Source organism: Ochotona princeps, chromosome 15 (genome assembly GCF_030435755.1).
Source record: "Ochotona princeps isolate mOchPri1 chromosome 15, mOchPri1.hap1, whole genome shotgun sequence".
Lineage (NCBI taxonomy): Eukaryota > Metazoa > Chordata > Mammalia > Lagomorpha > Ochotonidae > Ochotona > Ochotona princeps.
In genome coordinates, this window is record NC_080846.1 from 12,401,900 (window position 1) to 12,427,304 (window position 25,405).

The following is a 25,405-nucleotide window of genomic DNA, read 5'->3' on the forward strand; positions in this document are numbered from 1 at the left end:
TAGGGTACTGATTTTCTTTTATGTGAAACATCTTAATGGACTTGAACATACTCTAACATAGAAAAGCAAATTATGAGCAAACAAATGTGCTACTTTTCAAAAAGAAGATTTGTGTAGAAACGCAACAAGAAACAAACAATACATCTAAGCTAAAATCTGTCTGGGTTTTTATTGACACTCATCCTGAGCTTGGTTTAGCTTTTGTGACACTAGAGAGAGGGAAGTGACAAGAGGGCCATGACCAGTGGACAGCCCGTCTCTGGACTGCTGCGTGGTCTTTCACAGCCCACCCTCCTGACAACTCCTGCTTGAGAGTTTGTAGAAGCCCCAGATATGATCCACTGAGCAGTCACCCTCACACCTTTTAGGCAACAGCTTACTGTGAATACATTTAGGGTACCTCAAAAAGTTCATGGATATGCAACTAAAGGATGTTTATTTTGGTACTAAAAATATTTAAAAATCATGGATAGTATTTTTTTTTGGTAATACATTTTCTCTGAACTTCATTAAAAAAAAAAAAACACTTTTATTTGAAATGCCGTTGTTGGGCAGGAGGGATCTTCCATCTGCTGATTCATCACTCAAGGGTCTGCAACAGACCAGGTTATGCTAGACCAAAGCTTGGAACTCAATCTGGGTCTCCCACACTGGTGATAAGTACCCAGTTATTTGACTCATTACCTACTGCCCCTAAAGGCTTACAGTAGCAGGAAAGTGGAATTGGGAGAGGAGCTGGGACTTGATGGCGTTTGAGTGTCGCAGGAGCTTCTTCATGACTGCATTGAATGCCTGCCCACAGAAATTTTTTTTTCCAAGATTTATTTCTTGAAAGGCACAGTGACAGTAAAAGAAAGAGACAATGATCTTTGTTCATTTGGTTCATTCCCCAAATGGCCCCAATGATCAGGGCTGGGCCAGGCAGAAGGCAGGAGCCAGGAGCCAGGAGCTCCATCGGGGTCTGCCAAGTGGGTGGTAGAGGTACAAGTGCTCAGCCTATCACCTGCTGCCTTCCCAGGCTCATTAGTAGGGAGCTGGATTGGAAGCAGAGCAGCTGGGACTTGAATGGGCATGCTGTCAGGGGATGCCAGCATTACAAGGAGCTTAAACTCCTAGTTCCATAATATCAGCCCCTGTGTTATCTTTACAAGAGTAAACCAGATGATCGCAAAATTTCTTTCCTGAGCTCAATTCTGCTTCACTTATTATAACCTGAAGGGCAGTACCTTGGTTACCTCCGTTCACATGGAAAGCAGATACAGGTGGGGTTTTGTCATCACAGAAAATGGAAGCTAATTTAAACACTCTCTGTTCCTTTCAAGACTCAGTGAATGGGTCAGGCCCTTCCAGCTGGAAGTGTGGTCCTCGGGCCGCTGACATCAGCATCTCTGGGGCATAGGGAGAAACACACAACCTGGGGCCTTCTGTGGACACAATGGACCGGAAGCTGCCTTATAGCCAGGGGCTCCAGTGGTGCATCTCCCTGTGAGTCACACTGGCCCAGGCCACATTCCATTTACTTTGTGACCAACACCCTACCCCTATGTCCAAAAGCCTGGTGACATCACACCCACCTTTGAATGTGGTCCCTCAACTACGCTCTCCTTCTGCAGGTGAGGAAGCCCTCAACGAATACCTCAAAACCAAGACGGTGACGCTGGAATATTAGCGCAATGCCGTCATCACGGGAAGACCCTTTGGCAGACAGAATTCTCAGCCTCTGATGACACTAAGAAGCCTGGGTGTGCTGAGGAAGGAGGCCGCAGCCACGAACCTCCAAATGCACACAGCCCGTGAGGAGCGCCGCGTGTCTCAGCATTTACATCAGAGACCCTGGGTATTTTATACCTTAAGAGGACTTAACGATTGTTGGATTTTGACCATGTCATAGACTATACGTATTTCTAAAATACCAAGGTGCTTTTCCCTCCACATCTAATAATCTGTTCAAGTCTATCTGTTTTGAAATCACCAGTGCCACAGAGCTATAATGCATTGGAACCTTTATTATATTGTATGCAGGTTTTAACCTCTGAATCATTCGTATGGGGTTGTTAAAACATTTCCTGTGACTTTACTTTAAAGGGACAATGTGCCCTTATAAGGAATGTGAAGGGGTCTTTTTTTCATATTGGGAAATAAGATACATTTCTGTGCCTTTGATGTTGTACTTGTGACCCCACTTGATGGGCCCCCAACCCGCAAACCTTTCGTGAGGACCCAGGGTCTGGCCTTGAGGTAGGAGATCATATTCTGACAGGTCCAGCAAATTTAAGGACTCCATCTTTGGCCCTATAGTTCACCTGGCAGTAGATAACTTCTAAAGTAAATTTTATAATGTGAAAAAATCGAGTGTAAACAGTCCTTGAGGGCTGTTGATCCTATTATCTAAGTGATTTAGGGAAACTCCAGCAACTTCTCTGAGCCCCAGCATCCTTACATATAACATGTGGATAGCACCGCCCCCTCTGGATTCAGTGCAGTCATGACAGGTAAATCATCTTGTGCTGTGCTCTGCACATGGCACTGCTTTCCTCCTCCACTCTTGAAAATACACTGAACAGGTTAGTGAACTAGATGTGGTAATGTCTCACAGTCCTTGGTAATCATCAGTTAGTAGGTTGTTTTTCTCCTCCCTTGTTCTGACACTGCCTGGCACAGCAGTGGTGGGAATGCCAGGTCACAGGTGGCAGCAATGGCACAAGGAAAGGGGCTGCTTTGCTTCCCTCTTGATGCCCGCTGCTTCTGCTGCTCACGGCTGGGATGTGTGGCTGATATCGCAGTCCAGGCTCGGTGCCTGTAACAGAGACAAAAATCCTTGTCTCATTAGATGTTGCAAGAAACCGGGGAGCTAATACGCATACAGGTGACACTTCACGGGGGCAGGGATCTGCGTGCCCAAGAAATAGGGACTAACAACCCTCGTGGTACTCACATTAACTTCCCTTTTTGAAAGAAGTAGTTGGCTGGGTAAATTACCACCAGTCACATGGGCCTAGAGCATGGTGCGTTCCTGAATCCTGGGGCAATCAGCTGACTTATCTTTCAAAGTCAGTCAGAACACACTCCTGTATCTCTGACTTTGAAGCCCCTAAGGAGTGCTTACTGCTTTGGAGACGCCAAGGTCTAACAGGAAGGGATGTCACACAATTGTAACAACAAGCGGGAGATCCATCCAGAGGGGAAATGCCAGGTTGGATTCCCGCATGGCCAACAGAGTACACTTTGCCTGAAGAAGCAATTTCCATCATTTCCTTTTAAGTTTACCACCAGAGCTTGGCACGGTTGAAATTCTACATTGGATTGAGTATTCGCTGAGCCACAGTGACAGTTCATAGTTGAATAAGATGACAAAGACCTTATTCTAAGTGGCTACTATTAAATGAAGTGTTTGAACTGACTTCATTTGATGTAGAATATCAATGTTAGGCTACTCTAGTGAGAGAAGATAAAAACAGGCCTGTTCTTCTGGCCTGATTTGGTTTCACCGTCTAGTATTAATCATAGTAGCCAGGACTCCAGTCTTCTGTGGGCCATCAATCTCTATGTGAACCTGATGAAAAGCTAAGGGTCCTCTCTGTCCAGCGGCTCCCCCGAAATCAATGTGCATACACACCATTGTGCAAATATCCCCGAGGTTATGCTTGGCCCGCCTTCCTCCATAACAACTTCTAGAAAGTTCTAAGCTTGAGTGTTTTTTTTTTTTTTAATATCTGAGTGTTGACTAGAGGCAAAGGCCCTCATAAAATTACTCAGCGAATTTGAATGGGAATCTAACGACCCACAGCCTGTTAGGTTTAATTAACACGCCAGGTAATTATATCATCACTGTTGCTTCAGATAACTGACTAGTTTGCTAAGCTAGAGGATCAAGCTATGACTGATTAGCACCTGAACTGGTGAAGTGTGGACATTGGAGCAGTCCTACATGCCCTCTGACTCCCTCATGACCTTATCGGAGCTGACATCCTTGCTCACTCCCCAGCCAGGTTGTCTCCCAGTTCCTGCTATTTCCAATGCAGCACTTACCTCTTGGTACTGAAATTACCTGATGTCTGCAACATCAACAGTGACAGTTGTTTGTCGCGGGCCTGTTGTGTGGTCACACCATGCTAAGCACAAAATGTGATTCTAATCATCAGAATGTGTGAGAAAATGAAGACATCGAGGCACTCGATGATTAAATGCATAGCAACAGAAATAATTTAAAAAATCAGGAATCTAAGACACAACCACTCAGATATGATAACTGAAATTCTCCAGACTTTTTCTATAAACACACACTTTTTACAGAATTATAATGTACATGATTTTACTATCTGCTCTTTACGCTAACAATGTAATAAGCTGTCAACACACCCACCTCTGCACACTTCAATGGCTTTAATTTCCATGTGTCCTCTATTGTGGGATATTCGGATCTGCTTTTTGCTATTTTAAATCTCACAATAAAACTTATATGCAAATGTGTTATCAAAGACATACTTATTTAATTAGGATAAATTCTAAGAGATAAAATTTCTGAGTCAACAGATACAGGAATCTGTATCTTAACCAATAGCTTCCCTAACCTTTGCCACCACTGGGTATTATCTCACACCATCGTAACATCTGTTTACTGAATATGTAGTAAGTCACTGGTCTCTTACAGAAGTCCTCCTAGCAATACCATTATCTTCAACTTACAGTGGTAAGTGGCCAGGCAAGCATCTGATAGATGGCTTCAGATTCTGTGCCACGATGGCCTGGGGATCCAGGATGGTTCAACCAATGTGCCAAGCATGCTTAGAGCTTGGCTCTCCCTCTAACCTTAGGAATTTGCTTAGTGTCCCCATGCCAGTTTTCCTGTTTGTGTAGGGGATAAACACTACCCCACTAGGTGATGGTCTTTTCTAACAAGGAAACTTACTCTGCCCGAACAGAAGCCTCCTCCACCCCAAACAGTATAATATAGTGTCATTAGAAGCAGCAACCTGTTGATGTTCTTTGCCTCTCTTCGATGTGGACAAGGGATATATCAATATTTTAAAGCTTATTTATTTATATTGGAAAGGCAAATTTACAGAGAGAAGGTGATACAGAGAGAGATATCTTCCATCCGTTGGTTCACTCCCCAAGTGGCCACAATGGCCGAAGCTGAGTTGAGCTGGTCTGAAGCCAGGAGCTCTTCCAGGTCTCCCACGTGGGTACAGGATCCCAAGGCTTTGGGCCATCCTCGACTGCTTTCCCAGGCCACAAGCAGGGAGCTGGATGGGAAGTGGGGCTGCCAGGATTAGAACAAGCACCCATATGGGATCCCAATGTGCCAAGGCGAGGATTTAAACTGCTAGGCTACCGCGCTGGGCCCTGAAGTCATTAGTTTTTAGTATTTTTGCAAATGCTCTTTTTTCCTTTTAAATTATTTTTAAGAACTAAAAAAAAATTCCCAACCACATTATTAGACATGAACTTTTTAAAAAAAGATTTATTGGGCCCGGCGGCGCAGTGGCCTAGCGGCTAAAGTCCTCACCTTGAATGCCCCGGGATCCCATATGGGCGCCAGGAACTTCCTCCAGGTCTCTCACGTGGGTGCAGGATCCCAAAGCATTGGGCCGTCCTCAACTGCTTTCCCAGGCCACAAGCAAGGAGCTGGATGGAAGTGGAGTTGCCGGGATACGAACCGATGCCCATATAGGATCCTGGCGTGTTCAAGGTGAGGACTTTAGCTGCTAGGCCACGCCGCTGGGCCCTAAAAATGAACCTCTATTTTAACACTGAATCCTCATAATTTAATTTTCTTACACTGAAGCCATTAAGCAAAATTTTTCTTGGCGCATGGTGTGAAACTGCAATTTAATCTTTTTTACCCAGTTCTGACATTATAAATAATTGACTGATTTTTCCCTAGATGTAACTTTATCATATACTATATTACTGTTTTTGCTTCTCTTGTATCTCTTAGGGCCTGAATTTACTTGGTCCCTGATCCTATGGGAAGTCTAGCTGTGTAACGATAGCTATTGTAGCAAGAGAGAAACAGAACAGTTGGACGTAGAAGTGTCTGTTCCTCCATAGACGCTCTCCCATTGGTAACTCATTCTTTCCACTTGGATATTCAGTATTTCCTGTAGTTAATACTTTCATAATCTCCCCACCTGGAGCAGCAGACCAAGGTTTACAACGTCCTGTCCCCCCATTCATTCATTTCCATTATTCAGTGCTGGGTATTCACAACAGGTGGCAGGCTCTTTGGAGCGGTAGGAGAGAACCGCTCAGGTTCTGTGGGATGCCAAGCAAACCTAAACAGGAGCCAAGTCCCTTCAGCTCTGCAGAACCAGAGCCCATCTGCAAATCCCCAGGCTCCTTCCAGCGTGAAGGCCAGGTGCATGGCAGCCGACAAGTCATCTTTCCCACGCTCCAGTATGAGGCAGAAAGACAGCTGAAGCCCAGGACCAGGATGACTTCGGAAAGCAGCCGCCTTTCTTTGGGCCGTGCCTTCCTGTGTTTCCTGTGGTGTCCTTAGATTCACATTTGATGGGCTTCAGACTGTGAGCAACTGTGTGGAATAGCTTTGATAGCTGAGCCAAAAAGCTTTATTTTATGGAAAACAAACACAGAAAACCACTTTTCCCAGCCGTTACCTCTCCCAAGCACTGCGTGACTTCAGCCACCCACCCCAGAGACACCACAGACAACACTCAAACTACAAGGGAACGTTTTTTATTAAGGAAGATAGACAGGATGGCTAAACAGAAGTCATTCTTCTGAAAAAATTCACTCATGGAACTCATTTGGAGGGTGACAGATAAATTAGACTTCAAAATAAGCTTACAGAAATGACACTGTTTTCTCCAAGAGGATAATTTCAAACAAAAACAAACTGGTGATTTGCAGTTGTATCTTATAATAAGTAAGTCTGGTACTTCTGCAATCCATGCTGAAGCGGAGTCCTCCAGAGGCATCCATCACCATATACGAAGTTAAGCTTTCTAAATAGGCAATCTCTTTAGCACATGATCAATTTCCCACTGGAAGACACCAGAATGTTCCAAGTTCCCACTCTTAGCCTGGCTTCTCAGAGCAGCACACCCAGCAGGTGCTGCGTTTACGTGGAAGGCCATTAGCTTAGGGTAGTCTGCACGTTCTGAGACCCGATGTGACAGAGCACAGCCAACCTCAGCACCCAACCCAACCCAGGACTACGTGTTTGTAAGGGCTCAGTTTCAGATGTGCACACACACAGCCGAGCTCTGGCCAATCACAGGCAGCCACTGGATGAGACCAGGAGCAAAAGGCAAACACTTAGCACTAACCAGCTGCATCCATGCACACTGCCTGTCCCCAGGCAGTGGCCCCACAGCTTGTCCCCAATGCTGCAGTTCCCTGACCCCCACGTTGGGGTTTGGAGTGCTGCCTGACTCATGAATTCATCTTGGTTCCAGCTCTGTTCAATCTGTTTAAACTTTTCCTTCTAAAACACAAAAGCACCGTAGATACCTGAAATGCAAAAGGGCCAACAAGCCCCGTTCTGTTCCACAGAACCCGCTGGCATCTGCCACCTGCTTCTCTCCCACCGTCTGTTTCACTATTTCTTTTTTTTACTTGCTGGACTGTCCAGAACTTCAATCTTGCCTCTTCTGCCTTCCAAATTAGGAAGCTTAATGTTATCTACGGTTACTTCACAAGAGATGCTGTCATCCTCATCCTCGGATGATGAACTCTCATCCGAAGTGTCTTCTGAATGGTCCTCCTTCGAGTCCAGCTGATCCATCTCAAACAAGGCCACATCCTGCAACAAGGCCATGGGAAAAGCTATTTCAGGGACGTTCTCTAAAAAGTTGTCATAAAATAACACTGGGAGGAGTCAGCCTCCAACACAGGTAGTATCCATGTGGAAGAGCAAGACACTAGTTTTTTCCCCCAAAAGATTTATTTATTTGGAAGTCAGAGAGAGAGAGAGAGAGAGAGAGAGACAGATGACTGCAATGAAAAGGGCTGCTCCAGGCCAAAGCTAGCTATACCGAGGTCTCCCGCATGGGTGGCAGGGGCCTAAAACATCTGGGCCATCTTCTGCTTTCCTCAGGCCATTAACAGGGAGCTAAATCAGAAATGGAGCAGCTGGGACACAAAATGGCATCCATATGGGCTGTCAGTGTCACGGAAGCAAACTTAATTCACGATGCCATAACACTAGTTTTGAAAATGTATGTATCTGAAAGGCAGAGTGAAAGAGACAAAGAAGGAAGAGAGAGAGAGGGAGGGGGAGGAAGGGAGGGGGAGAGAGAGGGGGAGAGAGAGAGAGAGAGAGAGAGAGAGAGCTAGCGAGCTTCCCTATCCCAGTGGCTGCAGTAGCTGAGGCTGGTCAGGCGGAAGCAAGGAGCCTGAACCGATCTGGGTCTCTCAAGCAAGTGGAAACAACTCACACACTTGCGCCGTCTGCTGCTTCCCACGTGCACTGGCCGGGGTTAGACCAGAGGGATACTCTACATGGGATGTCGTGTCAGAGGTCGACACTGAACCCGCAGTGCCACAGTGCTGGCCCCAGGACAAGAAACATTTATAATCCAACACAGCCGGGAACTGGAGGGCAGTACGCAAGTGGGACCTGGAAGGAGGTAAGGCCAGGTGGAGAGCAGCACACGAGTCCTTGGAAGGACTTCCAACTTACCAACGTATGATGGGAAGCCCCTGGTTCCCAAACTGGGTGCCCCATGAGATGCAAGAATAGGTGTTAAGAACCAGCTGGAACAGTCTAGAGGGGAGACTGCCCTGGGGCTAGATCTTGGATTTTTGATTCTGTAGGCAGAGCTAAGGAGTGAGCTTCTTAACAGCAGTGTCAGCTCTGTCCACATGTAAGTGTACAAAGGGAATCCCAGGGTATAAAGAAGATACCCCAAGAAATTGAGACAATTTTCACATAGCTTTTCTTTCTCCTAAAAACATCTATGGACTGTGATCACCTCTTCTGGTTAAAAATATAACTAAACCTAGTTAGGACATTCAGTAAATTAGTGTTTTATGATAAGAAATACGAAGTGAGCACTTGCCTAACCAGACATGTGCATCCAACACCAGAGCAGCCAGTGGAATCCTGGCTCCAGCTCACAGTTCTAATCTCCTGCTAACACGAACCCTGCATGAATTAAATGAGGGGTCTCTGCCACTCAAATGAAAAACCTACAATGAGTTCCTGCTCCAGCTGGTTCAGTCCTGGCTACAGCAGGTACCTGGAAAGTGGACTAGAAGATGCGAGCTCTCTGTCCAGCCCCCGCCAAACCTCTTCATCTCCCTGCCCTCTGAAATTAAAATAGTAACAAAACAGTGCCAGGCCTGCAACCCCAGTATCTCCCACGGGTGCATGTTGCAGCTGTAGCTTCTTCACTTCTGATCCAGATTCCTGCTAAGGCACCTGGGAAAGCAGTAGAAGACGGATAAGGGACTGGGTCTCTCCACCAATGTGGGAGACCTGGAAGGAGTTCCAGGCTCCTGGCTTCAGGCTGGGCAAACCCTGGCCATTGCAACCATTTAAAAAACATTTATTTGGAAGGCCAAGTTACCATAAGAGAGAGATTCCCAGATGGCTGCAACAGGAACTGAGTTATTCTGGAGTCAGGAGCTTCTTTCCAGGCTCCCAAGTGGGTACAGGGGTCCAAGGACTTGGGCCATCTTCTATTGCTTTCCCAGGCCATTAGCAGGGACCTGGATCAGAAGTGGAGCAGCTGGGACACATACCAGTGCCTATATGGTGACATCACAGCTGGCGGCTTACCTGCTGCCCCACAGCACCGGCCCCCATTTCAGCCATCTGGGGAGAGCACTAACAGCTGGAGGATTTCCAAAATCAACACTTGGAAACCAAATGGAAGAGCGTTCTCCTCTTTTTGGAGACAAGCATGAGAAGAAAAGGAAGCAGTTACCATCTGGATGACCTTCCCGAGGGTCCCGTCCGTATTCTCAATGTTGAAATGCCCAGGTGGTGCAGCTGCCATTTCTTTTCTCAGCTTTTCATTTGCCTGTGCCATCTGTGGGAGAAAGCTCTGGACTTGCTCCAATACTATGGAGAGAGAATACAGTAATGTTTACGTTACTAAATTCTAAAATCCAGAATTTCCTGTAAAACATTTCTGAATTGAATAGCTAATAAATCTTTCAGGTCTCTTCCATCTCAAAGCCTCCATCCTTGGGGTTAGTGTTAACATAGTGGGTTAAGCCACCACCTACAACACTGGCATCGCAGACTGGAATACAGGTTCAAGTCCCAGTCACTCCATTTCCAATTCGGCTTCCTGCTAAAACGCCTGGAAAAGCAGCAGAGGATGGCCAAAGTATTTGGACCCTTGCCTTCCGTGTGGGAGACCAGTATGGATCTCTGTCTCTCTCTGATACAGCCCAGTTTCACCTCTTACCATTTAAATGACCTCAGGCCAGTTAATAAAATAATAGCTGTTTCTGCCTGCCCTACATCTGTCCCTCTTTTCTTCTTCTAAGATTTATTTACTAATTTATTTGAAAGGCAGAGTTCCAGAGAAGAGACACTGAGAGACGGAGATTGTCCATCCACTGGTTCCCTCCCGACAGGTCTAACAACCAGGGCAGGGCCAGCGGAAGCCAAGAGCCCGCAGCTTTCCCTGGGTCTCCCAAGCTGCATAGGGGCCCAAGCACTTGGGCCATCTGTTGATTTCCCAGGGACCTTAGTAGGCAGCTGGGCTGCAGGTAGAACAGTCGCAATACAAGGCAGTACCCAGATGGGATGCCAGTGTCACGGGTGGAGGCTTCCCCTGCTGGACCAGACGCCAGCCCCAGGACTTTCTTTGTCCGCTGTGTCACTCTCAGTCACTGCTCCCTCATCCCGTGCATGACTGCATATCCCACAACCTTGGCCGCTGTCACCTGTTCAGTGGCCTACAGGGACATGTTGCTCTAGTGGAATACTAAGAGATCAGGCTAGGACTTCTGTTTGAATTAATGAGAAACAACAGGTTTTTAAAAAGCTTGCTTTCTTTCTTCAAAAGGCAGAAGGTACAGGGATCTTGCATACACTGGTCTACTCCCTAAACGGCCACAGCAGCCAGGTCTTGGCCAGGAATTCCATCAGGGCATCCCACACAGCATTACTTCAGTCATCTTGCACTGCCCAACCCCAGTGCATCAGTGGGAAGCTGAGTAACCGGGACTTTGAAGCAGGGTTCTGATACATGAGGCCGGCAATGCTATTGGCAGCTTACCCTGCCTTGCCAACAGCACCAGGAGCTGATACTCTAGATGAAGCCGACACCAGGAAAGCAGGGCACAAAGTCCGTGGCAGCTGATCTCTGACGACACTTGGGCACCCAGATCCAGATCCACCTCAAACAGCTGCCCCAGTTGGCGGTTTTGTTCCCCAAATAAAAAAGCCAATATAATTGCTTTTTCTGTGTAGGGCAATCTGAGGTGAATTTCAGTCATCTGGGCCCGGCGGCGTGGCCTAGTGGCTAAAGTCCTCGCCTTGAAAGCACCGGGATCCCATATGGGCGCCGGTTCTAATCCTGGCAGCTCCAGTTCCCATCCAGCTCCCTGCTTGTGGCCTGGGAAAGCAGTTGAGGACGGCCCAAGGCTTTGGGACCCTGCACCCGCGTGGGAGTCCCGGAAGAGTTTCCTGGTTCCCGGCTTTGGATCGGAGCGCACCAGCCGTTGCGGCTCACTTGGGGAGTGAATCATCGGATGGAAGATCTTCCTCTCTGTCTCTCCTCTCTCTGTATATCCGGCTTTCCAATAATAATAAAATCTTAAAAAAAAAAAAATTTCAGTCATCTGCAACCAAAAAAGTCCTTACTACTGCATTTAATGTTATCACTGTAAACCTTCGCTTATTATTCTCTTTTTTGAGATTTATTTATTTTTATTGGAAAATCATATACAGAGAAGAGAGACAGAGAGAAAGTAGGAAAATATAATGTATGAAGAGGAGCAGACCCAGAAATGACAAGATGGAATCGGCAATAACAGTGTTGAAGCAGTTACTGAAAACAAGACTAAACAGAATCCACCAAAGCCAGTGAACTACATGACAACTGGCACAGATTCGGGGACATTCAGACCCTGCACAAAGAAGACGGTCAGAAAAAATAGCTGAAAGAAAAAAAATGCTTTCCCAAGTGCACTGGCAGGGAGTTAGATCGGAAATTGCACAGCAGGTCTTAACCTTGAATTCCTAGGGGATGCCAGTGTTGCAGGCAGCAGCAGCTCTACATGCTGTGTCACAGCACTGGCCCACAAAGCCACCACCTTCACGCAGGGAAATAGAAGTTCTATGCTTGTGCACTGCTGTGGTTTGCGTATGGTTTGTCCCTTCCCAAACTCAGGCTGAAATCTGTCTTCTGTTAGGAGAGGAGAGAGGAGGGATTAGGTGGAACCCTGAAGGAGTGATCAGGGTGCAGCCCTCCTGAGTGGATTAATCCCCTCACTGGGTTAACGGATTCACGAACTAGCAAGGCTGGGCCAGTCTGACTAGGGATCCCTGGCCATGTCTCACGGGGTCAGGCTCAGGAGGGAGGTTCCCAGTGAATGCCACCAAACAGAAGCCAGCACATGTTCTTGGGCCTCCATAACTGTGCCATAACAAAACCACTTTTCTGGGGCTGGCATCGCTGCTCAGCGAGCTAAGCCTCTCCCTGCAGTGCCAGCATCCCATATGGATGTCATGTCCCGGCTGCTCCACTGCTCTTCCAGCTCTGCCTGTGGCCTGGGAAAGCAGCAGAGGATGGTCCAAGTCCCTGGGACCCTGCACCCATGTGGGAGACCAGGAGGAAGCTCCTGGCTCTTGGCTTTGAATAGGTTCAGCTCCAGCTGTTCAGGCCACTTGGGGAGTGAATCAAAGGATGGAAGATTTTTTTTTTTTTTTCGGTCTCTCCTGCTTCCTATAAATCTGAAAGTAAATAAATCTTAAAAAAGAGAGACAATCCCAAGTAATGCTCCCCCACCAGACTCTGTGATTTCCCTCACGAAGCAGAAATGGGTTTCTGCTAAATAACAACTGAATTAGGTGAAAAGGAGCATGAGAGCACAAAAGGGGAAAAGGGACTGGGGGGGAGGGGAACCCTAGATTATACAGAATTGTATGATAAAATTCAAAATTTAAAATAAATTTTTTTTAAAAGGGGGAAGGAGGACTCACAGGGACTCCGCTCCACACGCACGGTTTGAAGAGTGGTCGCCTTCTTGGAATCAGGCTTGGCATTGATGAGCAACTTGTCCCATATACCTGAAGAGAGACACAGGACTAACTTATTAATTTTAAAAAAAATTGGGGCCTGTGAGCAAACCTCTCATGATTGGTCCCTGTTTCTTTTTAAGAGAAAGCTATGGAGTGCCAGAACTTGCAGGTGGTAGAGGAGCCAACCACATGGGCCTGTTTCTTCAACTGTAAGGCACGGGTGCTTGGTACCTCCACCTTGCAAGGCCACCAGATCCACAGCAGCCTATGGACACATTTTGCTCCCACGCCACCTTTTCATTCTCCTGGTTATTCCTCAATTCAAACCAACTCCCCAAGCCCGTCACTGCTCCAAGAACAAGGCTTTCAAAAGTACGGGCTTGGGGCCGGCACCATGGCATAATAGACTAACCCTCTGCCTGAAGCGGCAGGATCCCATATGGCCACTGGTTCGAATTGCGGCACCCCCGTTTCCCATCCAGCTCCCTGCTTGAGGCCTGGGACAGCAGCAGAGGACGGCCCCCACAGCCTTGGGACCCTGCACCCACACAGCAGACCCGGCTTCTGACAGCTCTGGCCATTTGGAAAGATGTTAGATCTGTTTCTCCTCCTCCCTGTAACTCTGCCTTTCCAATAAAAAATGAATAAATCTCATTTAAAAAAAAAAAACCAAAGTGTTGTACATAATCCCATTTATCCTCAAAGCCGAGCTCACAAGCACCCTGTGGTGCTAACTGCTTAGCACCTACCAACTGCATCAGAGTGCCAAGCGACTGCCTGGGGTTCAAATCCCAGCCTTGCTGCTCTTCAGCGTGACAGACCCTGCCTCGATTTCCCCACCTGCAAAGCACAGGTGGCTGCGGGGACCGATTTAGCTAACTGCAGAGGCTCGAACTGAGCTCCGGCGGTCACTAACTCAGTCAGCAGCTCAGAGTTCTAGAACCTTTCTTCAGGCACACATTTACCAAGAAACCCTCCAAATCTTCCACGCACTCTCTCCTCCCGACAATTCTGTGCGCACTCCCTGGACGACACCCAGGGGTGGTCTAGGCGTGAGGAGAGGGGCTGGGTTCGCCTTTGCCTGCCTCCCCCATCAGCCATGGGCTCCGACGCCGACGGCCCCAGGCCCGCGAGGTGCCTGGCTGCGGCGCGTGGCCCGGAGGGCGCGCACTACCTCGTGGAACACAAGCCGGGCGCAGGAGAAGCCCGCCCTAGGCCCCGGCCCCGGTCCCCGGTCCCCGACCCCGTCCCCGGCCCCGCGCCGAGCTGCAAGCTTCCAGGGTTCCCCTCTAGGGAAGCCGGGGTGCGGGGCCCGGCACGGAACCCTGCTCGTCCTCCGCCCCGCCTTCACCTCCGCGGCAGCCGCTCCCGGCCGTCAGCAGCTCCTTGGACACAGGGACTCCGGGGCGGTCTCGGGCGGAGGATGAACAGCCCGGGTTGGCGGGATCCTCGCCGCGAACCTCCATGTCTCCTGCCAGCCTTCCCAGCTCTCACGGCCGAGCCCGGATGCAGGAAAGAGGCTCGGGCCGAGGGGGCGGGGCCAGGGCCGTGATTGGAGGAGACTGGGAGGTGGGCGGGGCGAGTCGAGAGCGCTTCCTGGTGCTCAGAGGCGGCGGCCCCTCTCAATGCGTGAGCCCGTGGGGAAATAGGGTGGCAGGCTCTTGGGGTACTGTTTGGGAAAAAGCTGGGGAGGCTCGAGGCTCGATGTAGCCAAGAGATTCAGATGTGAGGAGCTTAGCACGAAGCTGCTCTCTTACCATTTCTTTTGTTTGAGTGTGGCGGGGGTAGGGTGGGGAGTGACAAATACCACTGTGACTATAGGTATGCATTTCGGTTCATTACATTCACATCCTGTGCGAGAGAGCTCCAAAAATCTTTTATATTGAAGAACTATAACTACACCGATTGAAGGACTCTATCTCTCCGCCGTCCTTGGTAACCACCATTCTCCTTTGTGCTTCTAAGAATTAAACTTTTCCCCCCCATTTATTAGTTATACAGGTTCCACCTGCTGACCCACTCTCTCTAGGTGCACGCCGTGGCCCTCAGCTGAATCAGGTGCTGAAGACAGGAGCTACCCAGTTTCCTGTTAACGCCCTTGGCTTTTGGTGGCCACGTGGAAGTGAACCGCAGATGGAAGACCTCCCACTCTGTCTTTGAAATAAGATAAAATGAGTTTTTAAATGTTCAGTTGTTTATTTTTAAAGATGTATTTTATTTTTATTGAAAAGACAAATTTACAGAGAGAAGGAGAGATAGAGAGGAAAAGGTCTTCCATCCACTGGTTCACTTCTCAAATGGCTACAATGGCCAAGCTAAGCAGATCCTAAGCCAGGATCCAGGAGCTGCTTCCAGGTCTCCCACGTGGATGCAAAGACCCAGGACTTTGGGCCGTCCTCTACTGCTTTTCCAGGCCACAAGCAGGGGGCTGGATGGGAAGTGGAGCTGCTGGGATTAGAACCAGCGCCCATATGGGATCCTGGTGCATGCATGGGAGGATTAGCCAATTGAGCCATTGTGTCAGGCCCACATTCATATATTTTATTTGAAAGGCAGTGTTATAGAGAAAGGGAAAGCCAGAGAAAAATACCTTCCATCTACTGACTCACTTTCCACATGGCCAAAGCTAGGAGCTTGAAACTCCATCTGGGTCTCCCACATGGGTACAGGAGCCCAGGTACTTGGGCCACCTTCTGATCCTTTCCTAGGTACATTGGCATGAAGTCAGATAGGAAGTGGAGCAGCATGCACTCCAATGCTCATGTGGGATGCTGGCAGCCCAGGCATCAGTTTAACCTGTTGTGTGCACAACACTTGCTCCTGAATCAATATTTTTTTTTTTTCTAAAAGCAATTGGAAATAAAAGAATTAAGAATGACATCTAAAAGTTGAAATGTAAAACTAATCAACTTAGGGACCTGGCATAATAGCCTAGGGTTAAACTCTTTGCCTTACATGTGCTGCCGGGATCCTATATGGACACTGGCCCATGTCCTGGCTGCTCCATTTCCCATCCAGCTCCTTGCTTGTGGCCTGGGAAGGCATTAGAGCATGGCCCAAAGCCTTCGGATCTGGCTTCCCTGTGGGGGACTCAGAAGAAGCTCCTGGCTCATGGTTTCAGATAGGCTCAATTCTGACCATTGCAGTCACTTGCGGATTGAATCAACAGACAGAACATCTTCCTCTCTGTATCTCCTTCTCTCTGCATATCTGACTTTCCAATTAAAATACATAAATCTTAAAGAAAACCTAATCAACTTAGATAAAAGGCCTACCCTTGAATAAACTGATAAGGAGAATAAAATTATTCTAACTGGTTTAATACAATCAGGCCTTATTCCTGTAGCTGAAAGTGGTTGGAATTAACCTTTCTGGAAGATTGATATGTCACATTAGAGGAAGCAGAGGATATGGCCGGCACCCACAACCCCTATCACACTCAACAATACTTGACATTTATAATTCTGAGGTTTTTCTGAAAGTTTTTTCTGTGTCTTCAGGGGGACTAACCAAGGTGATAATTTATGTTGGTAAGTTTTCAAATTGCTATTACCTGCTTCCAGGTCCTTAGGAACAATTATCTACTTAATTTAATTACCTGATTTTGCAAATCAAAATTATTTTAGCTCTAGAGACACACATAATTAATGATGAAAATTATAGTGTAATTATATCGCAAATGGCTTATTTTGGCTGACTTGTGATCTATTTTCATTCTACAGATTAAAAACCAAACATTGGTGTCAAAGAAAGTCCTTGTTTGCCACAGAGGAGTTTGGCCAGAGATAGGGAAAGAGTTTTTATTTCTGGTAGACTCAGTGTCATCAAGACCAACTAATTAAAACCAGAGTTACCTTGATTCTCTGCCTTCTTTGGTAGAACTTAAAATTACTGTTCTGGGGCCTGGCATGATGGCCTAGTGGGTAAATCCGTACCTTGCATGCACCAGGATCTCATCTGACCGCTAGTTCATGTCCCGGCAGCTCCACTTCTCATCCAGCTCCCTGTCTGTGGCTTGGGAAGGCAGTCGAGGATGGCCCAAAGCCTTGGTTCCCTGTACCCACATGGGAGACCCAGGAGAGGTTCTAGGTTGCTGGCTCCTGGCTCTGAATCAGCTCAGCTTCAGCTGCTGTGACCAGCTGGGAAGTGAATCAGTGGATGGAAGATCTTTCTCTGTCTCTCCTCTCTGTATATCTGCCTTTCCAATAAAAATAAATAAAGAAATAAATAAATCCTTAAGAAGAGTAAATTTATTGTTTTTTAATTGTTGAATTTTGTACATAGTATAAACAGCATATCATCCTCAATGCTACACGACAAAAATAAAATCTGGATTAAATTCTACTAAATGACAGTGAATCAAATATGACGATTCACATTTTATAAGGGGAAATAATGTGCATGGGAATGGCAGGTGTCTCACCCGTTTGAGCAGCTCTCTGGCAAACGCCTTCTCTGGCTCATTCATCTGCAACAGACATTTCTTGCTGGATTTTGAAGTCTGAGTCCACAACCCAGACCCTGGAGGATCTGGCCCATGGTAGCACCCCTTTCTGCTGAGTACCTCCCAAGACTGAAGGTATGATCCAAGTTGCTTGGGTCTCTTTAGAAGGGATGCTAACCCCCTTCCGGATGGTGGAGCCCTCATCATCTGCTTGCCTTCCCAAGGCCCTGTCCCTTCCTACTCTCACTATGGGGCCGGGCTGACACATGGGAATTTTCAGGACAGAGAAACACCCAGATTGGCCTGGTATGGGAAGGAGGGAGGAGCATTTTTTATTATAATACTTCATTGATTTTTTGATCAAAAGTATTTTTTCCATCTTAATTCAATTTACTTTTGTCATGCCCTTTAATTCTTCTCTTGGGTCAACTTTCCAGACTATTATTCTACAAAAAGGTTATCTAGAGGGCCCGGCGGCGTGGCCTAGCGGCTAAAGTCCTCGCCTTGAAGGCCCCGGGATCCCATGTGGGCGCCGGTTCTGGTCCCAGCAGCTCCACTTCCCATCCAGCTCCCTGCTTGTGGCCTGGGAAAGCAGTCGAGGACGGCCCAAGGCTTTGGGACCCTGCACCCACGTGGGAGACCTGGAAGAGGTTCCTGGTTCCCGGCATCGGATTGGCGCACCACCGGCCGTTGGGGCTCACTTGGGGAGTGAAACATCGGATGGAGGATCTTCCTCTCTGTCTCTCCTCGTCTCTGTATATCCGGCTTTCCAATAACAATAAAATCTTTAAAAAAAAAAAAGAAGTTATCTAGAGCTGGGCCATCAGTCTCTCCTCAAAAAATATTGAAAAGATATACACATAATCAGGTCAATGTCTGTGCACTCTGATAATACCGTTTCCTACAATGCTTGGCATACAATCTGATACAGTCAGATGAGGGTCTTCATATCGGATTAAATCATAGGATAACTAGAAACACTAGTTTTCTTCTTCATTTTTTAAGTTAGTAAATGGTGTACAGTTTGTGTTGTTCCCTTTCCCCCATCCCACATGACTTATTTTTCTGTTTCATGTTAAGAATGTTTTGCAAGTTTACTCTGATTACAACCTGTTACAGGATCTCTCAGTTGCTGTCCAGAACAAAGAGAGCTCAATTGTGTTAAAACGAATCCATTCATGTGGCTACAATGGCTGTGTTCTCTTTGAAGCTGCCCCCAGATAGACCACCTACATATTGGCTGCTGGTCTCCGTTTCCTTTAGCCAAGAATACAGGAGGTGACGGAAGGAGGAGGCTACAGAGGACTGCGGTACAAGGAGCACATCTTTGAATGTCCTCCCCTCTGGGTTGATAAGATTCTGCCCAAGTAGCTTGGGAATGACGTTATTGCTCTATCCTGATTATTTGTAACTTTTTATTTTGATATGATTTTAAATTTGCAGACAAGTTTTCAATTGTACAAGAGTACTACAAAAAGTTTGTGGAAAACAATTAAAAGATAAGGTGCGGATTTTTTTAAATTTTGAAATTAATACATATGGGCCTGGCGCAAGGGCTCAACTAGGTAATCCTCCCCTTGCAAAATGTCAGGGTCCCATATAGGTGCCGGTTTGTGTCCCAGCTGCTCCACTTTCCATCCAGCTCCTTGCTTGTGGCCTGGGAAAGCAGAGGAGGACGGCCCAAAGCCTTGGGACTCTGCACCCATGTGGGAAACCTGGAAGTAGTTCCTGGCTCCTGGATTTGGATCGATTCAGCTCTGGCTTTTGTGGCCATTTGGGGAGTGAACCAGTGGCTGGAAGATCTCTTTGTATCTCTTTCTCTCTGTAAATCTGTCTTTCAAATAAAAAAGAATAAATCCTAGAAAGAAAGAAAGAAAGAAAGAAAAAGAAAGAAAGAAAGAAAGAAAGAAAGAAAGAAAGAAAGAAAGAAAAGAAAGAAAAAAAATTTATGCATGTGAGGAATCTTGAAACGTGCTGGTTCACTCTGCAAATGCCTGCAATAGCCAGAGCTGGGTCAGGCCAAAGCTGGGAGCCAGGAACTCAGTCTGAGCATCCCTGGTGTTTGCAAGGACCCAAGCATTCGAGCCATCATCTGCTGCTCCCAGATCGCACATTAACAGGAAGCTGGAATTGAAAGTCTTGATGGAACCTACATCCAAACACTCCCACGTGGAATGCAGTGTCCTGAGTGGCATTTTTGACACTAGGCAAAATACCTGTCCTTAATTTAAATTTTGACACATGAATTTTAATTTTATTGATTTTAATCCCTTACTATTATGACTTATTTTGACACTAAAATAGGGCTCCCATGAACATTAAAAAAAAAAAAAAGGTGTTCTAATGAGCGCTCCTTCAGTCTGCAAATGTCCCCGTTTTCTGATCATGACTTCATTTCTGGTACAGCCGGTTACCTCAGGTCCATCTTGTACTGTTCCCGCCCCAGCCCTGGAACCGTTTTCTTCAAGGTGCACTGGTGCCTTTTACCAGTGGAGAATAATGTTGAGAAAGTAAGATCTGGATGCTTGCTGTGCACCTGCTCCCACCGTGTCCCAACTCTCAGGTCCTCTCACAGGAGAGAGTAAGGACACACACACACACACACTTTTGTCATTTCTCTGTATTTCTAAACTTTAATACTGAGAAACCTGAAGTAGCTTACCAGCTTAAACAGCTCACAAAACCAATTACTACATATTTGTAATTTTGTGGGTTGATTCTAGCTTGAAATCAACACTTGGCAAATATTATAAGCCTAGACTTATTTTCTCCTCCAGAAAACTAGTTTAGCAGCGCACTGCTGGAAATATGCTTCCATTATTCTTGATAGAATTACTCAGAATACTCAGAAGCTATCATCAGGACTGCTCACATTCATGCCCAACATTGTGAAAAGAAAATACAGAGGTCAATATTCATTAACAATTTGTTTCTCTCTCTTTTTATTTGATAAGCAAAGACACAGCGAGAGGGGACGAGGGAGATAGCACAACAAAAGAACTTAGAAAAGAGAGAGAGAGAAAAGATAGCTTCTAGTTACTGGTTCATTCCCCAAATGTTGGCAACAGTTGGAGCTGGACCAGAATTGGGAACTCGACAGGTCTGCCATGTGGGTGAAAGGGCCTTCATTACTGAAGCACCAGCACTGCGAGGGATAGTCTATATTGGCAGGAAGCTGGAGTCCAGAGCCAGAGCCAGGAATGTAAGCCATGCATTCTGATATAAAACAGGATGTCTGAACTAGCAGGCTAAAGTCCCACCCCCTACAGTTTTCCTCTCTTCTGCAGGTAAAATTTACATACAGTCAGTTACCCGGACCTTCCACGTACAGTTGTAAGAGTTTTACAGTTAAATCACATACCTAGTAAGGCACAGACTATTTCCAACACCAGAGCTCCCTCCACCTTCTTTCTAGCTGATCTCCTTCCATCTAAAGGCACTCACTTATTGTTCCTTCTCTTCTTTCTGCTTCTTGTTTGTCTTTGCTCTCCCAGCTCCTGGCTTCTGAGCACCGCAGCTCTGGCCGTTGCAGCCATTTGGAGAGTGAAGCAACAGATGCAAGATCTTTCTCTCTGTCTCTCGTCCTCTCTGTACATCTGATCTGCCTTTCTAATATAAATAAATAAACCTTTTCAAAAAGGAAAAGCAAGTGTAAGAAGGATCCACCAGCCAAGAACTATGGCAGCGTCCAGGAGCTGTGGCAGGGCTCGTCCCTGGAGCCTCCAGGAGGGCAGCCCTGGTGCCACGTTAAGTCCCTAAGACTGTAATAGAAAACTACAAAATAACAAACCCATGTGATGCTAAGCTACCAGATTTGTGGTAATTTGTCACAGAGGGCAGTATCTCCATTTTTTTTCCTACCAGAGCTCAGTATAATGTCAGTGACATTCACCATTTTGTGGAGAATATGCACAAGTGGTTTCACTTTATTGCTGAGTAGTGTCTGTCTGATGAACCTACTCATGTCACTTTTTCCATTTCCCTATTAGGCTTGTGGAATCTTCCCAATTTTGGATTAAAACTATAGCAGTATGAACAATCTTACACTTAGCCTTTCTGTGGGTAAATGTGTATTCATTTAGAGGAACAGTTATAAATTTTGGGTTGCTTGGAACTTAAGCCTTCACCTCTATCCACAGAAGAGCAGTTGCTGCCCAGCTGACAGTTGAGTGTATCTCAGCCGTGAGCATCCCAGTGTTGTAGGAAGCTGCTTCCCAGAAAAACCGGACCAAACCAACCAACAAAAGTCCAGCCAGTTAGGTTAAGGAATCCAGAATAATGTATTATAGTTAAATATTAAGAATAAACGATTCTGCTAAGACTGCAATCAGAATGGAAAACAAAAATGGCATTAGGGTGCCTCCAGGAATCAGGGAAGGTACATATAAATACATTCATGTATATATTTCTGGGGGTCAGTGACTGAGTATTCACTTCCGGCTAGAGCAACAATTGTCCTAGTCTGACATACAGAGAACCTTTTGGCAAAGAGGCAGCAGATGGACAGATAAGTAAACCTTTATGCCTAAGCACTTTGAAGTGCTGTGGTCATGTTACTCAATGACTGTTGGGAAAACTAAGCACAAAGACCTGGGAGCGCACCTTGTGGGTGTGGGTCCAGGAAGGATTCTGGGAGAATGCAGCATCCTTGTCACAGAGAACAGTAGGTTCAAAGGCTGGAGGCAGGAACTAGTGGGCACAGCTGGAGAACAACGGGGACACAGTGAGCAGGTTAGGACGGCGACAGCAGCTTTCTCAGAAGAACATGCTAAGGACATTAGGGTTAGGGAACCTTTGTAGCCAGACCACACAATTGCAGAGGAAAGCAATTAATGGTGGCTAGCCAACACTGCGCTTGAGAGGATACAAACATCACATGGAAATTCTCTTAATTAATGAGCCTTCTGGCATAAGTTATTTTCCCCCCTCGAATATGCTTTACGTCCTTTTCAAACCCCTGTCCTGATAGACAGTGTGGTGGTATAGAGTTTATTATTTCAATTTCACAAGTGTGGAATCTCTATCAAATAGGAATGCACTTGCCTTAGAGAGCTGTTACGAGGACTGGATGAGTTCACATAGACAGGGCATTTAGTAAAGTAAGGCCTTGGGACTGGCACTGTGCACTCCGCGTTAATTTGCCGCTACCTACAATGCCAGCAGCCCTCTCAATTGTATCATCCTGCTTCTGCGGTGCACCCCCGCAGCGATCTCACTGAAACCTACGTTGGACTGAACCACTTCTGCTCAGATCCTTTCAGTGGCTTCCATCTCAGGCAGAGCCAGAGCTCCTACCATGGTCTGCTAGCCTCCCGCGCTGTGCCTGGCCGCCTCCGACCGCGTCAGCTACCATTCTGCCCCGGGTTCCTTTGCGGCAGACATGCAGCAACTCTGCTGTGCCGTGAGCATAACCCGTGCCCGTAGTGCTTACGGCATGCATCCCCGGATGTCCAAGCTGCTCCAACCTGGGTGCTCAGCTCACCCAGGCCTCTCTGGGTTTCTCTAGTGAGCAGTCCCTCCTTTTCTCCAAACCTTCCCTACCCTGTTCTGCAGTTCTCCATCCTAGATTCTGTCTTCTGAATAGTGATCATCAGATGGCTGGCATGGGCTGTGGTCTTCTGAATGACAGTTTTTCTCTAATCCTTGTTCTTTGTGGACATTTATGATTTGTGGGTCTATTTTTTAATAGTCTACAGTTTTTAAAAGAACATTTTATTTGAAAAGTAGCATTATAGAGGAGGGGACACACTCATCTTCCCTCTGTTGGTTCATCCCCAAATGGCCACAATAGCCAGCGCTGGATCAGGACTGAGCCAGGAGCCTAGAACTCCATCCTGGCCACCTATGTGATGGGGCTTAAGCATTTTGGCCATCCTCTGCTGGTTTCCCAGGCACATTAGTAAGGATCTGAACTGCAAATGGAGCAGCTGGGACAAGAACCAGCCCTATATGGAATGTCAGCACCAGTGGGCAGTTTAACCCACTTTACCACAACATTAGCCCTTACACAGTGGTTCTTAAATCTTGATCATCAGAGCTATCCAAGATTTTTTGAAAATAATTTTTTTCTTGTATTTTTGAGGGAGACAGAGACACAGAAATGTCTCCTATTGCTAGCTCACTCTCTTTTAAAAAAAGATTTAGTTATTTAGTATTGAAAGTCAGATGTACAGAGAGGAGGAGAGACAGAGAGGAAGATCTTTCATCTACTGATTCATTCCCCAAGTGGCCGCAATGGCCGGAGCTGAGCCTGTCCGAAGCCGGGAGCCAGGAGCTCTTTCAGGTCTCCCACGCGGGTGCAGGATCCCAAGGCCTGGGGCCGTCCTCAACTGCTTTTCCAGGCCACAAGCAGGGAGCTGGATGGAAAGCAGAGCTGCTGGGATTAGAACCCAGGCCCATATGGGATCCTGGCACGTGCAAAGCAAGGACGACAGCCACCGGGCTGCTGCATTGGGCCTGCTAGTTCACTCTTAATCACCTTCAATGGCTGGAGCTGGAAGCCAAGAACCCAAGCTGGATCTGCTACATGAGTAGCAGAAACCCAGCCACGTGAGCTGTCGCCTTCTGCTGCCCAGGCTCCAGTGTGGGAAGGAGCTCGGATTGGGAACAGAATCAAGGCTTGAACCCAGATGATCTAATAACTGCTCTGACCACCTGAAGCCTCATCCTAACAACTGTACCAGATGTCCAACACACTTCCTCTCAAAATTTACTGTTACTTTTCTCTCAGCCCAAATCTCTACTTTGAGTTCTAGGTTTCTTTTCCTAATAAATATGCATCAGCTTTTCTTGGATGGCTCATAGAAACATCAAGCTCAAAATGCATAAAGCAACTCAAAATTGATCTCTTCCAGCCTCCCCCACCTTTTGCATGTCCAGAAACAGCATAAACTCAGCCCAGAAAGGTAGGAGCTGCTTGGGGTCCTGTCTTCTCTCTCCTTCCACACGCAGTTGGCCAAAGTCCTTACAGTTCTAATCCTTTTTCTCGCATCACCATTAACTCCTTATCTTTGCAGCGTGCAAGCTGGGCTTAGATTCCCTCTGATTCACTCTCCACACTCTAGTTAGACTGGTTACAATCAGCTCTCTGTGTCTGGATGGGCTCTGTTCAACTCTTCAGTAGCTTCCTTTTGCCTTTAGGATTGAGTCCAAAGTCCTCCGTGTGGTCTTCCAGGGTTGCAAGCCCCCTTTTTTTAGAATGGCCACCTCATTTGCAACACTGTGGAGGCCTTACCTGTGCAAGGGCTCTCGAACCTGTGAGTCTTACAGCTGTGCGTTCCCCTCTCTGCCCACTTTTGCTTGTCCTTGGAGGCTCAGATTAAATGTCACTTCCTCATGGGGATCTTTTTTATCCCCGAAGCCAACAAGTCCCTTTGTTCCAGACACTGATTAGCTCCCAGGCTGGCTGACTTTCTTTCTTTCTTTCTTTCTTTCTTTCTTTCTTTCTTTCTTTCTTTCTTTCTTTCTTTCTTTCTCTTTCTTTCTTCCTTCCTTCCTTCCTTCCTTCCTTCCTTCCTTCCTTTCTTTCTTTCTTTCTTTCTTTCTTTCTTTCTTTCTTTCTTTCTTTCTTTCTTTCTTTCTTTCTTTCTTTCTTTCTTTCTTTCTTTCTTCTCCTAGTGATTATTACAACAGTGTGTACTCCACAGCCACCTGTTATCCATTAAGGTGCCAGCTGTCAGGTAGACATTAACTTTGTAGTCACTGTTTCCTGTACACACCAGGACCTGACTTTCCAGAAAATGATATTTCTTTACCCCATTCCAATTGGAGTTATTTTCAGTGATGTAACT

At 46.7% G+C, this 25,405-nt stretch overlaps 2 protein-coding genes across 8 annotated transcripts in view; one reads left to right on the top strand and one right to left on the bottom strand.

Moving 5' to 3' along the window:
• Positions 1-1,818, top strand: part of ALDH1L2 (aldehyde dehydrogenase 1 family member L2) — a 55,183-nt gene extending 53,365 nt beyond the window's left edge. For 6 of the 7 annotated variants that reach the window (XM_058673437.1, XM_058673439.1, XM_058673438.1 and 3 more), the window contains one exon: positions 1,614-1,818. In XM_058673437.1, coding sequence (XP_058529420.1) covers positions 1,614-1,669 — 56 coding nt within the window. In that variant the 3' untranslated portion in view covers positions 1,670-1,818. The remainder of the gene's footprint in view (positions 1-1,613) is intronic. The other variant, XR_009246736.1, reaches the window with a different exon arrangement.
• A 5,553-nt stretch (positions 1,819-7,371) lies between these two features.
• On the bottom strand, positions 7,372-14,700 carry NOPCHAP1 (NOP protein chaperone 1). Its single transcript, XM_004589586.2, has 4 exons — positions 14,523-14,700; positions 13,133-13,219; positions 9,897-10,033; positions 7,372-7,768 (listed from the first exon to the last, which is right to left on the bottom strand). Exons 1-4 carry the CDS (start codon positions 14,635-14,637, stop codon positions 7,565-7,567), a joined length of 543 nt encoding a protein of 180 aa, XP_004589643.2. The 5' UTR covers positions 14,638-14,700; the 3' UTR covers positions 7,372-7,564.
• Positions 14,701-25,405: the final 10,705 nt, after the last annotated feature.